The sequence below is a fragment of the Ovis aries genome, chromosome 13 (assembly GCF_016772045.2).
Source record: "Ovis aries strain OAR_USU_Benz2616 breed Rambouillet chromosome 13, ARS-UI_Ramb_v3.0, whole genome shotgun sequence".
Taxonomy (NCBI): Eukaryota; Metazoa; Chordata; class Mammalia; order Artiodactyla; family Bovidae; genus Ovis; species Ovis aries.
The window spans coordinates 61,010,500-61,024,385 of record NC_056066.1 but is presented as its reverse complement, the minus strand read 5'-3'; the positions used below and the strand labels follow the sequence as shown (position 1 = coordinate 61,024,385).

Genomic DNA, 13,886 nt, shown 5'->3' with positions numbered 1-13,886 from the left:
TCCCTAAAAAGACGGGAGCTCCCATTTTTTGATTGCCTATTAGCTTTATCCATATTGTTTTAAAACATCACCTTGATAATAACTCTGTGAAGGATCTCAACCTGTCTTCTCGGTGAAGACGGCAGAATCCAGAGTAACTTGCCAAAAGTCACTCTTCAAGGAAGGGAGCTGGGCCAGAAATGTGCTTCTTTATGGCTCAGAGTTCTCTTTCTTGCCTAAAATTTCCCAGACTGTGTCTCACCCTGGCTCCCTGCCGGGTACCAGTTTTATGGGCCTCCTAACATTCTGAAGGTTGAAATCTTCTTGTCTGTGCCTATAATATGGACCCCTGGCCCTCTATTTGGTTGTCCCCACAGCATGTTCTGGTTTAGCTTGAAATGTTGGACTCCCTCCTCTGGTTCCTTCAGTTCCGGGCTGATCCCACCAGTGACACTGTCCGAGAGCCCCTCGAGGGCAGGGGCTCTATGATGCTCATACGTGTCCCCGGCACAAAGTGCACTTGCCAACCAGTGCCTGATGAATAACTGAGTCCAAGGCTCTGGACCACATTCGTAGGATTACTCTATCATGATGGCCTTTGCTGATGTCTTCTCATTATGATTGTGGTTATCAGTACTGATCATTTATTGAGTGAGTGCCCATGAAGGGCCACTAAGGGCTCTGCCAGGGGCTTTGCTCAGTTTGTTGGATCTTCACGAGGGACTCTAGGGGTCAAGTGCTAGACTCTCTTAACGATGCGGAAACTGATGCTGAGAGAGGGTGAGGTTTGTCCCTAGAGTCACACAGCTATTGAAGAACTTCGAATCACCCAGATTCACATCTACAGCCACCTTTTGAGACCAAAATCCAAGCTGGGACAATATAGGGGCTTTCATGGCTACATTTGTTACTGTTATGATTCCCAAATAATAACTCTTACCAAGTGGGCCAGGCCCCATCCTCATTCTATCCTTACCACAGTCCTGCTGAGCAGTGGCTGAAGAGGTTGGGCAGTGACGCTCTGATTAGTGACCGTAAATCTTAGGCAAATGCCTTCTCTTGTCTTTCATTTATAGGACGAGCCCCTTCATCACAGGGGAAGTATGTACATAAAGCATTAGAACAGCGCGTGGGTACTTAAGTGCTATATAAACATCAGCTGTTTCATCCCCATTTCACAGATATGACAGGAAAACTGAGTCACAGGGCAAAGTCACAGAGTTGGGTTTGAACCCCCTGACACAATGCCCAGCTCATAACTACTCTGTCCCATTGCTTCTCTCCCAGGGATGGCTGGGAGCATTTAGCAAGCACGTGGATGTAGAGTGGTTGGCCCAGTGCCTGCTGCACTGTGGGGTCTCCATCACGTGGACACCCCAGGTGGAGGCTCATCTGTCCCTGCAGATTTCTCCATACATGTTCCTACTGAGACGAGAGCCTGGCCTGCTTCTGAATCCACAGGGTTGCCTGCAGCTTGCTCGCCCATCCACCCACCAGGGCTGAGCTCAGCTTGGCCAGCTGCTCCCTGGGAGGCACAGGGGTGGGGCATGGGGAAACCTCCTCCACCTGCCTGGGGGCTGCCAGAGCCCCTGCCCACCCTTAAGAAGGGGCTTTCCCATCCTGCACCAGCTGTGCAGCCATGCACCCCCCCACCCCCGCCTCTACAGTGGCAGGACAGGAAGTGGGGCAATGCCAGCGCCAATTAAACCCGCCAGGGGAATTAAGGTCAGGAGGATGCAATTATGCCTGTTGGATTTAACAAGGCCAGAGAGAAGGTTTCTCCAGCCAGAGTTCACGGCTCCTTAGGCCTCTTGCCCTGGAAGGCTCTGCATTCCAGAAGCCTGGGCTCCCAGGCTCAACCACCCCTGCGAGAATTCCTTGGGCGTGGAGGGGTTAACTCTACTCGGGCACTGCTTCCCTGGCTCCTGGAGGAAACAGATTTAGCCAAGAGGCTTTAAAAGGACCGGCTCAGAGGAGACATTTCCCGGCCTGACCCTCTGCCTGCTCGGCTGTGATGGAAAATCCAGGGAGTTGAGCAACGACCTTTCTGACTCCAAAGAGCGCAGCCAACTCTCCTCACGACTTTCCCTCCAGTCCTGATATGGGAGCAACTAAGGGCTGTTTCCTTCTGCCCTCTCCCATCTTGGGTCCCTGAGCCTGGGGCTTTGGCAGTACCTCTCGGCCCCAGGGACAGTTCTGGAAAGGCTGCTGTCCTTACCGCAGACCCAGTCCTTTCCTCCAGGGAGGGTAAGCAGAGATCTATGGACATTCTGTGTGACCAACTAGATGCAGATTTCTCTGGAAGTTTAAATGACACTCATTGTTCAACCCAGAACTGTAGAATTTTATTGCCAAGATTATTACTAAGTGCTCTGCTCTGAGTCACTCAGTCCTGTCGGACTCTTTGAGACCCCATGGACCTTAGCCCCCCAGGCTCCTCTGTCCTAGGATACTCCAGGGCAAGAATACTGGAGTGGGTTGTCATGCCCTCCTCCAGGGGATCTTCCTGACCCAGGAATGGAATCCAGGTCTCCTGCATCGTAGGCAGATTCTTTACCATCTGAGCTACCAGGGAAGCCCTACTCTGTGGCAAGAACTAAATTGGTCACTTTGGGGACACAGAGATGAAGGTGAGGAAAAGCTCTAGAATCACCATATAGTACATTTTTGGGGGAAAAAAAAAAAAGACTGCAAAATTCTTCATGAAGTGGGTTCTTTTTGTTGCTAACAATATTTGTAGAGAAAATATCTGGGGGGATATGTATGCATATACACGTATATACATGCAGGTGTGGGAGGAGAGATTATTTTTATGCTTTGTCTGGATTTTGAGACATTTCTGAAATGACTATTTGTAACTCTTAGGCGACAAATAATTCAAGATACCAATATACAGATTTCTACAACTCAAGACAGAAAATGGTTAGAGCTACACATGAGATATGAAACACCGTGGGGTCTCAGAGGTACAGTTTTGGGGACTGACGACCGCAAGTGATTTCTCAGCTGAAGATATGGCTGCGGCAGGCTTTCTCAGTGCCTAGGCCCTAGAGTTTGTTTAAAATGAAGCCTCCTTCTATTGGGGCCCCAGGAATCTGTCTTTATAACCAGCATTTCAGGGGGCGTTCATGCACTCCTGAAATTTGAGAACCCACGAGTCAGAGGGCCACCTTTGAGGCAGTCCTGAGGTAGTCGGCAGGGTACTCCCAGGACACACAACCTTCTAGCCTGGGCTGTATTCTCAACCCTGATGTGCATGGGAAAGTCTGGAGAACTTTCATGATTTCTAAAGTCTGAGCCCCTCTTGAGCTCAAACCATTGAAGCAGCACATGTGGAGGTGGGGCTCAGGGTGTTATTTTTCAAACCTGCCTGGAAGATTCTGACGTGCTGTCAGAGTTAAAAACACTGCTCTGAGGCTCTCCCAGGGCAAGAACTTCACCTGTTTCCCTGGAATGCTCCCACAAGCTAGGGTCTCGCAGTGCACACGGCAGGTATTCCCTTCTGACTTGTATTGGCTGCGTGCCCTGCCCCAGTACCTGGGGCTCTAGGGACTAGGTGCCAGCTCAGAACAGATCAGGACCATGTCGGTCAACCTTATATCCCAAGGACTCAGTACAAAGAGTGGCACTTCTGTTAATAATAATAGCCCCTAATATTTACTGTACATTTACCCTGTGCCAGATGCAGATGTGAACTCCTTTAATCTTCATGGTAACGTTATGAGGTAGATACTATTATCAGTCCTGTTTCCAAGTGGAAACTGAGTCAGAGAGAGGAGTAACTTGCCCAGGGTTTCAGATGTGGGATTCCACTGGGACTAGAATTCAAACCCAAGCCATCAGGCTCAGAGCCCTCACTCATCATCACTGTTCCACACCACCAAGTGGTGAACAGTGAATTTGTGGGCGAGTGAAGAATACTTAGATTATGTCACAACTTGGTAGCTGCGGGGCCTGACATGCAGTAGGTGCTCTGTGAATGTTGAAGTATAAACGCTCCCACTTTGGTAGGGCCCTGGGACGATGAGAAACCGAGACTGACCCCTCCTTCATGCTTTCTCCCTCTCGCCCATCCCAGCCCAACTTCTCTACAGCACAAACAGCAAAGCCAAAAATAGCCATCTAATGACGTCAGAGGAACAAGGTCATCTGAAAACTGCCCATGGCCACTGGATACCTCCCTATAGGATCATGTAGCAGGAGGGTACCCCAGGCTGGTGCAGCTGTTCCAAGAACAGGAAATGTCCCAGAAGCAGACTTGGAAGCACCGCCCTCCAAAGGCAGGGCCCATGGGGGCGGGAGGACAAACACAAACAGAAAGAAGCAAGACTCAAGGGCAGAGTGCACACCCTGGAGAGGAGAGGAATTGGGAGTTTATCTGCAGTAAGAGTCACTGCCGGCACACGATCCCAGGAAATGGCTCCAAAAGCGGGGAATGCATGTTCTGTCCTGGTGCACCGGTTGGCTTCCTGGCCTACCCCTGAGCTATTTATAACTCTCCAGGCCCGTCTGCTGAACTGGGTTACCACATGAGCCAGGGGGTGCGTGATGAGCTCTTGAGAGACTGCTGGGAGAAGAGGGTCCCATCTGGGATGGTAATGGGGGTTTCAAATAAAGGATGAGGAGTGGGCTGGGGCAAAGCACCTTCTGGCTGCACTCACTTGGCACTTCGACCATGCTGGCTATCATTCAGGTCTGCTGAGGCTTGTGACTTAATTGACCGGCTGCCGCATCCCGGACAGGAACGCAAGCATCCGGCTTGGTCTGAGGAGACGCCTGCTGGGTGAAACTGAGGAGAGAACCCCGCCTGCTCCCAGCTTCTGGGAAGTATAGCAGGAAGTTCCCACAAGCAACATCAAGAGTTCAGTGAGGGCTCCAGCCCACAAGCTTGCTCCAAAGTCCTCAGTTGCTGGCCATGGTGGGTGACAGAAACAATCTCTTCTTCACCCATGGGGCTCTTTGATCCAGTGTCACTTGGCTCCCAAAAGAGCTAGGCCCTGTCCTCCAGGAGCTCCTGAAAATGTCCATCCATCCTCTCATGGGATGTTAACTGGTGTGGTGCAAAAGGCACTTGAGGGCACAGACCTGGGTCAAATTCTGACTCTGCCACTTACCAGCAGTGTGACTTTGGGATAGTAACTTAAACTCAGAGCCTCAGTTTTCCTCATCTGTCTTATGACTTGTTGGAAGGACATATGGAAAAGCATTCTTCCTTCCATCTTTATTCTGGTAACGGAGCCTTGGCTAAGGAGATAAACACTCAAACTCAGCAGCTCTCCTAGGTAACATGAACAGGCTGCACAAATGTGACTCTCCAGGGAGCTTAGAGGGGAGGCATGTTCCTGCTGTCCACATGGGCTCTAGGTTTGGCCTGGATACTGAGGGTCACAGGAGAGAATGGCTGCAGATTTCCTGATTCATAGGGAACGCTGAGTTGGGAGTTCTGTTGTCCACTAGGACAACATCTGCTGACACAGTGGTCCTCACCCTTGGGGGTACCTCACAGCTCTCTGCTGCTACTTGCTAAATCGCTTCAGTTATGTCCTACTCCGTTCGACCCCAGAGACGGCAGCCCACCAGGCTCCCCCATCCCTGGGATTCTCCAGGCAAGAATACTGGAGTGGGTTGCCATTTCCTTCTCCAATGCATGAAAGTGAAAAGTGGAAGTGAAGTCGCTCAGTCATGTCCCAACTCCTAGCGACCCCATGGACTGCAGCCTACCAGGCTCCTTCGTCTGTGGGATTTGCCAGGCAAGAGTACTGAAGTGGGTTGCCATTGCCTTCTCCACAGCTCTCTGCAGGGCTTGTTAAAACACAGTGCTGGGCTTCATGTCCACAGTGTCTAATTCAGGGGGCTGAAGAATTTGCATTTCTAGTACCAGTGATGCTGATCTGCTGGTCTCCAGGCCAGCCTGAGGACCACCACCCTAGAGAAAAGTTCCCCAACTCTAGTGGCTGAGCTTTCAAGCCTGTCAATTCCTACCCATTTTCCTGGGGCCACCGAGTAGGAGTGTTTCGGTATGTGTGAGGAAAACACAAAGACCCTGTGGTCAGTATAGCTAGGGAGATGAACAAAAGTTGTTTAGTGAAGGTGGGAAGATACTGACAACCCCTCCCAACTCCTACCTGCTATGTTGCTTCACGTATTCATTTTCTATAATTGCAGTAACCAATTACAAGGGAGAAAATGGCTAATGTGCAAATAAGAGTCACGGAGGCTACAGTGTAGACATCAACCTCCAGACCAGTGAGAGTGGGATTCTACAAGCTCGACTAAACTTCCTTGCCTCTCTTGCTTATGGCTGACTAGTAGCTGCTGGCCCTGTCCTGTCAGGATGCTAGCTTTGGGTAAACTGCAGGGGCCTCTGGTGACACATACGGACAATTCATATTGAATATACAACTCAAGCAGGGTCACACTGAATCACGCTGGCCAACACAGGGATGAATGAGTGCCCAATGTGCCAGTCACCATGACGGCCCAGGGTGCTTTCTGGTCATTTTCAAGCGAGGAGCAAATTCTCATTCATGGAGCCAGAGAAAAGGTCCTTTCTGGAAACGTTGTTTTAAACTTCTAAGATGGAGAATTGAGACCCACAAAATGCAAATGACACGCTCAAGACCACAAAATCAGAAGCTGCTCTCCCAACCCCCAATTTAGGATTCACTCCACTAAACAACTTTGTACTCCTCCAGAATTCTGTGACAATTATCTCAAATCCATCCAAGTTCCCTTTGATCACAAACATTATGCAGAGAGAAATAGAAGAGCAGCAAGGCAGGGTGATATCCTTAAACTGCCGCTAACAATTAGCGAAGCTTACATCTTGGAAAAGCCAAGGGTGGGAGGGACTTCCTTGTTGTAGTCTGTTAGAATTCATTGAGCATTCTGTGCTGTCTCTAACCAGTTCCAAGGTCAAGAGAAACATCAGAAAATATGTGTGTGTGTCAGAGGACATTATTCAGAGATTAGTCCCCTGGTGTGATCTGGGCTAGATTTCCGCTTCCAGAACAACCCTTGGAAAGTCCTCAACGAGTTAGAGCACTGGTCTCCAACATACTTCACTGAAGTCCAAATGGAAATCTAGGGGCAGGAAGCTTGCTAGAAGAGCCCTCTTGCAGTGACTGAGCAGCTGACTATAGAAAAATATAAATGTGAAAGCAGGGCCAATGTGATTAAAACAAACTGCCTAGGAAAAAAATCTGAAAATATTCAAGCTGGAAAGAACCTTATTTTTCTTTCTAATTCAATCTCCTCTTTGACGATATGGAAACTGAAGTGATGTGGAAACTGAGGTCCAGAAAAGCAGAGTGCCTTTTTAAAGGTCACCCAGTGTGCCTGTGCCAGAAGAGAGATTATATTCCCTGCCTCTACTCTTCCTAAAAGACACCATCATAGCCCAGCTAGTTAAGAAAGACAAAGGCGGTCCTAAAACAAATCTCAACAGCTTTGAGACAATCTACTGGGTAAACCTGTCTTAAGACACAGAGTTTCAAAACTTTAAAATAGCATAACTAGAATTCTCTTGAGAAAGGCTTTGCTAAGGGCCAATAAACTTTTTCACTGGGCACCAGTGCCAGTAACATTGACATGTCAGCCAAAAGGAGCTTTCCAATTTGCAAACGTGTATGCCAGAATGATGTCATTAACTATGCTTTTGGGAGGGACTTACATTTCCTTTGAACATTTTAATTACAAAGATTGACTAAGTAGTTTGAAACAGCCATTTAAATTTTAGAGATAGATATAATACATTAGGGGGACAAAGAAATCTGTCTTATAAATAGCCTAGAAAAATCTTTTGCAAAACAAACATTTTCAATGGGGAGAAGTAAACTCAAGACAATGGAACAGCATGCTGCTATTACAATTGGTATTTATAGAGTATGCAATTAATACGGGAAAAATATTTGAGTTACTACTCTGAAAAAAAAATCAGAATACAAAAAATACATATAAACAGAAAACCACTACAGTGTAGAAAAAAATTTTTATAAGAGAAGATTATACATAGAAACAGCAGTGTTCAACATGGGTGATGGGACCATGGGTTTTTTCTCCTGCCATTACCAGGTATTTTCTGAATTGTATATAATAAACAATAAATCCCAATTTTAAAAAGAAAAACACTGCAAAATCCAGTTGAGATTTTTGTATAGAGACAATTCAAAGAGTATGTAAGAAAGTATGCTGGGACACTGAGTGGAGTATGCCAGTGCCAGGTCAGACTCAGGCTTTTCACCGCTCCTTACCAGCAAACTTGATAATGCTGCCCCAAAATGCTTCTCAAATAACAATTTATAACCACTGACTATATATTTGACCCACTGAAAAACACCCACCTTGGCTCCCAAAAGAAGCCCTGAGAATATTGTGTGTGTGTGCTTAGTCACTTAGCCGTGTCCGACTCTTGCGACCCTGTAGACTATAGCCTGCCAGGCTCCTCTGTCCACAAATTCTCCAGGCAAAAATACTGGAGTGGGGTGCCATTTCCTTCTCCAGAATACTACCAGTGCTGAAACAAGCTGATGAACAATTCTTAACCTGGTCACACACCTGCCTGTGAGGTTCTGGGATACTAGTCCCATAACTACTTGGGTTTTGGCAGATCAGACAGGTCAGTTTTTATTTCCCATTTAATAAAATTTTAAGAAAAAGAAAGAAGGTAATTGATGCCCTCAGGCTAGGCTTAATCTGGCAAAATAATTCCTGATAAAACCTAGGATTTTCCTAAGCCCCTCCAACCATGGTTTCTTGGAGTATGTTAGCATTTGCCAAGCCCTTTCAAGAAGCCGATACCTTCAGCACATAAGAGCGGTGTTTTGACCAGAGCCCTGCCTCTTATTCTCTTGCAAGAAAGAGAATAGCAAACAGCATCAGACATTGTTTTTGATGTCACCAATCTTCACCACAGCACTAGAGAATAGAATGGGTATGCAGGAAGACAAAAACAAGGAAAAGATATGTCCCCAGGCTTCCCCGGTGGCTCAGACGGTAAAGCATCTGCCTACAATGTGGGAGACCTGGGTTCGATTCCTGAGTCAGGAAGATCATCTAGAGAAGGAAATGGCAACCCACTCCAGTACTCTTGCCTGGAAAATCCCATGGATGGAAGAGCCTGGTAGGCTACAGTCCATGGGGTCGCAAAGAGTCGGACACGACTGAGTGACTTCACTTTACACTGGCTTTGGTCGAATAACAAATTGTCCTGGAATTCTTGGCATTGAAGCAAACACGTCAGCTCCCTGGTTACTGCTCAAAGTAACCAAAGCCTTCGTCACTGCTCAAAGTACCACACACTTTAACCTTCCTGCTCTTTCCATAGGCCTGGGTTTGTCCTGTATCCAGGAAACTTTATATGTTGTCTAAACTGAGCATCCCAGCAGGCTACAAGGCAGAATCAGAATGCTGGCCAGTTTCTACCTGGATCCACACCACCAAGTTGTTACTCAGCCTGCCTGTGCAGAAACAGGAGCCCAGCCACGTGGCTGACAGCTTTTTTAACTGCTACTCTCAGCAATGAGGAACTTCCCCAGCAGGCAAGATTCAGAAGGGAACTGAAAAGGAAGCGTAACAAGATTTACCGGAGAGGATACACAGGTTTAACCAGATACTCAGGCCAATAAGCTGTCAAGGTTTCAGTGAAGCCATGAAGAGCTAAAAGGCCAGGTGTTGCTGACCTGACCTCAAGCCCTTGGGACATCAGGTCACTTGGCCAGGATGTCACACAGAACTAGACCCCACTCCAGGTGTGCCTCCTCATCACACTAGATTCTCCTAAGAAGGTTCATACCTTCTTAGTCACATCACCCAACGCAAAATACATTATAAAAAGAGCAAGGTGCAGAGTGTAAATTATGATACTATGTGTGGAAAAATGAGAGAGCAGATAGGAATACATCCATGCTGAAGCCATCTCTGCAAGGACACAAACCTGGAGTACCATCTATACCTGGAGTGGGGAACTAAATACCTTTGCAGCTTTTGAATTTTGAATAATGTGACATATAACCTTCAAAGAATAAATTAAAGGCAAATGCATACGGCTATCATCTTATTATTAAAAAGATGCTCTGTGACTGTGTGTATATAAAAAACATTCTGGAAGAATACACAACTGTTAATAATGGGTAACTCTCAGGGGATGGGAGGAGGGACAGTAAGGGAGACTTTAATGTTTTATACAGTTTGTACTATTTTGTTTCCAAAAGGCAGTACAGTCAGCCCTCTGAAACTACAGGTTCCATATCTGCAGATTCAACCAATCACAGATCAAAAATTAAAAAAAAAAAAAAAAAAATTTTCCAGAAGTTCCAGAAAACAAAATTTGAATTTGCTGTATAGGGACAACTTTTTACATACCATTTACATTGTATTTACAACCATTTACATTGTATTAGGTACTGTAAGTAACCTAGAGATGATTTCAAGTACATGGGAGGATATACATAGGTTACACCCACTTCATATGAGACTTTGGAATCCACAGGTCCTGGAACCAATCCTTGTGGATACTGAGGGATGACTGTACTACTTTCATAATTTTTACTTAAAAGAGAGACATCTTTAGGAATGGCAATCTCACCTCAGACAAGAATTTCTAAATTCCTGCAGCATTTTTTCTGTCTCCTGTTACTCAGTCACATCCCATCTTGTAAGACAACTATGTGTGTACAAGACTTATCTCCATTAAATGTTGGAGCAAATGCCACTGCAGCCTGTCTACCACTTAAGCTCCACTTTCCAAGGACAAAATTCTGTGGAAAAGAAATGGTAAGGAATAAAACAGTAGTCAAAATGGCAATAAAGCAATCACACAAGAACAAAACGATCAAATTAAGAGTGAACAATAATTTTGTATTAATTAGTGTAAAACTATTAGCAATGGGAAACCATGACCAAGTCAAAACAACACTGAAAACAAGAGTCCTTCCCAGAAAGTGTGAGAATTCCAATAATCTGCATGTACACATGTGCTAGGAGTTTTACAAAATTGCCAAGCCAAGTATGGCCACAAGACTTCTCAGTTAGAATTCAGTAAATTCCTATTAGAGGTCCAGTTCTTTGTTTAGGAAAATTCCAGGGTAGCTTGAGTATTAAAAGCGAAGCTCCCTCTTAGACAAGTCCTGAAGGATAAAATAGAACCTAAATTTCCCTGTAAAATAAAAGTAGTTTGATTTTCAGGGAAAATGGGAGGCTTTACTAGAAAAATGAAGGTCACGTGAGGTGGTCCAAAAGAAAGGATTCAATACTAGATGGACGGTGATGAGAAGAGACAGACAGCCAGCCGGAAATTCTGGGAAGCAAGGGCATCCTAATTTGAAAAGCTATTTGCTCTGAAGTAATATAATCCCTCCTTGTTGTCTCTAAGAGACTGTCACACATTACCACCCTGATGTGGGTATGTCTACAGAGGGTAATCCAGGCTGGAGCAAACGGGGTGAAAAATCCCATAAGTCCACCACAATTCTTGATAACACTCTAAAATTCTCAATTTGAGCGCCAGATTTATTCTTCTATCTGAAACTGAAACAATAAATGGACAACATATATGAAAAAATGGTTTTAGATGGTACTATATAAACGATAGTAAACTGTTAAGAGAACTGCTGATACACGGGAAGGAGAAAAGTCGAAAAGGACAAACACAGAGAGGGGACCAACATATGAATAGAGGTAGAAAAACCTGAGAGGTGACAAGAAACAAACAGAAGTCCTCCTCACCCCCTGAGAATCCACAAGAGATACAAGGACTGCGGTAGAACTGGATTTTTCACAGCACAAGGCCTGGAGAACTCTATCTCTGTTTGAGGTTGATACCTGAACGCCCTTCTCTACCCTCTCTCCCTTTCCATGTCCAATCAGTCAGCAAGTCTTATCAGTTACAGCTTCAAAATCCATTCAGAATCCCACCGTTTCTCATCACCTCCACTGCTACCACTCTAGCCCAAGCCACTACCAGTTCTCACCTGGACAACAGCAAGAACCTCCTCTCCTTCCTGTTCCCAATCTCACATTCCCCCCCAAATCCCCATCTCAGTCTATTTTCCACACAGCAGTCAGAGAAACATTTATCACCTGACAGAAGAGGACAGTTACTTGTTTATTGTCTGTCTCCCTTCTAAAAGGTAACCTCCAAAAAGTCAAGGTCTTCTATTTCTGTTCATTGCTTATATGCCCAGAGACTAGAACAATGCCAACATATATATAACTAGCACCAAATCAATCTTTCAAAAATGAACTACCCAAGTTGTTATGGAACCACACACCACAGATCTTTAGGAAACGAGCAAAAGAACTGCACTGTGTTATCAGTCTGTGAGCCTTCAGGAGACACAGGGATCTGCAAATCACAGCTCGCTTTGTTGCCCATCACTAAATCTGCAATGGACTGTAGATAATGCTCACCGAATGAATAAACAAAAGGAATATAAAATAGGTCCAATATACTGCCTAGGACTGACTGGCCTCGGCAGAATATGGATACAGCCTTTAACTCATGGCACAGAACTAAGACTGGTACAGAGTAAGAGTTCATAAATGATATCAAGTCTAAAAGAAAATAAACTATTTCACATGAACCTAGCAAACTCTGTGCCAACAGAATACAAGGACCATGGATATGATTACCCTAATTTTTATCTTCAAGGAATAACAATTTTAGTTATCTACATCTCTACTAGTTTATAAACAAGTCCAAGAAACTCCTTGGTTTACCTGTTCTACTAGAGATATATACATTAAAAAACATCTGGGAGGCACAAAGAAGGAAGTTATCATCCTTACTGGATGAGACCACATGGTCAAGGAAAGATTTATGAGAAAGATTTCATAAGGAAGAGTTTACCAGATGAGAAAAAACACATTTGGAGAAGGAGGCACAGTCCGTTTTGAAGGTATAATGGGTTTCCAGAATCATTCCTAGGAGGGAGTTAACAAACAATGGAAGGATTCTGACACAGGACAGAAAAGAGCACTTTCCTTTAAGGACAGAGCCTATGCTTTTAAAAGCTCCTGGACTCTCCTCTCAAAGTAGCCACTTCCCCAGTAAGATGTGACCTCTAAAGGGGCTCAACAGATGTAGAAACACCAAATAACAAAAAATCGGGGCTGGGGGAAGACAGGGGAAAAACAAATTTTATTCCAGTCCAGGTCACTGGAAGACTTAACACACGTACTGCTCAGCGTTCCTTTATCACAGGCACCAACAAGGGAAGAATCTGCCTGAACAGTAGATCTGCCTGAAGCCGGCTGATGGCCGTTGTGAGGTTCTGGTCAGTCAAGTCTCTTCCTTGTCAGGTGGTTCATGAGGCTTCCCCACTCATAGTGATGGGCCCCTTAACTATAAATTCTTTTTGCAGAGAAGAGGAAATAATCTGATGGTTCCATTTAATCCATAACTTAAATCTCTCAGTATTTAACTATGTTTATTTTATGATTAAAATAGAAAAAGAGAGGTGGGATAAGGGCAATAGAAATTACACTGCGCTGATACAGAGGCTTAAATTCTAGTCAGAATTAAGGTCCATACTGAAGGTCAACCACCATACTGATGGTTCCAAAGAGTCTGGTCGAGACATACATGAGTTGAGTCTCATTATTAGCCACAATAATATAGGAAAACAACTCTCAATGAAGTTGGGAGTCCACACTTGTCAGGCATGCTCTGTAAGGCATGGGTAGGAAAAAGCCTGGAGAAATGGATTCTCTCTATGCCCCCATGACAAAGGTGGTTCCTAGTTTGGTGGAAAAAGCAGCTCAGGTTCCCAGATGGTGTCTGCAGCTCAAAGACAAGTTTAGCAGTGGAATCGGGTAGAGAACTTGGGTGAGACAGGCACAGTCAGGGGCTGGTCACTGGACTTGACTTCCACACCCTGGTATCTTCGTATTGGATTTGCTTTGTGTAC

General features: G+C 45.4%; 2 protein-coding genes across 52 annotated transcripts in view; both read right to left on the bottom strand.

Annotated features, from left to right (window-relative positions):
- The window catches only part of MYLK2 (myosin light chain kinase 2), a 27,735-nt gene extending 16,138 nt beyond the window's left edge, over positions 1 to 11,597 (bottom strand). The window contains exon 1 of one of the 2 annotated variants that reach the window (XM_042229986.2): positions 4,641 to 11,597. The gene's annotated coding sequence lies outside the window, so the exon portion shown is untranslated. The remainder of the gene's footprint in view (positions 1 to 4,640) is intronic. The other variant, XM_060397686.1, reaches the window with a different exon arrangement.
- TPX2 (TPX2 microtubule nucleation factor) overlaps positions 10,816 to 13,886 on the bottom strand; it is a 57,862-nt gene continuing 54,791 nt past the window's right edge. For all 50 annotated transcript variants that reach the window (XM_060397649.1, XM_060397650.1, XM_060397681.1 and 47 more), the window contains one exon: positions 10,816 to 13,886. In XM_060397649.1, coding sequence (XP_060253632.1) covers positions 13,776 to 13,886 — 111 coding nt within the window. In that variant the 3' untranslated portion in view covers positions 10,816 to 13,775.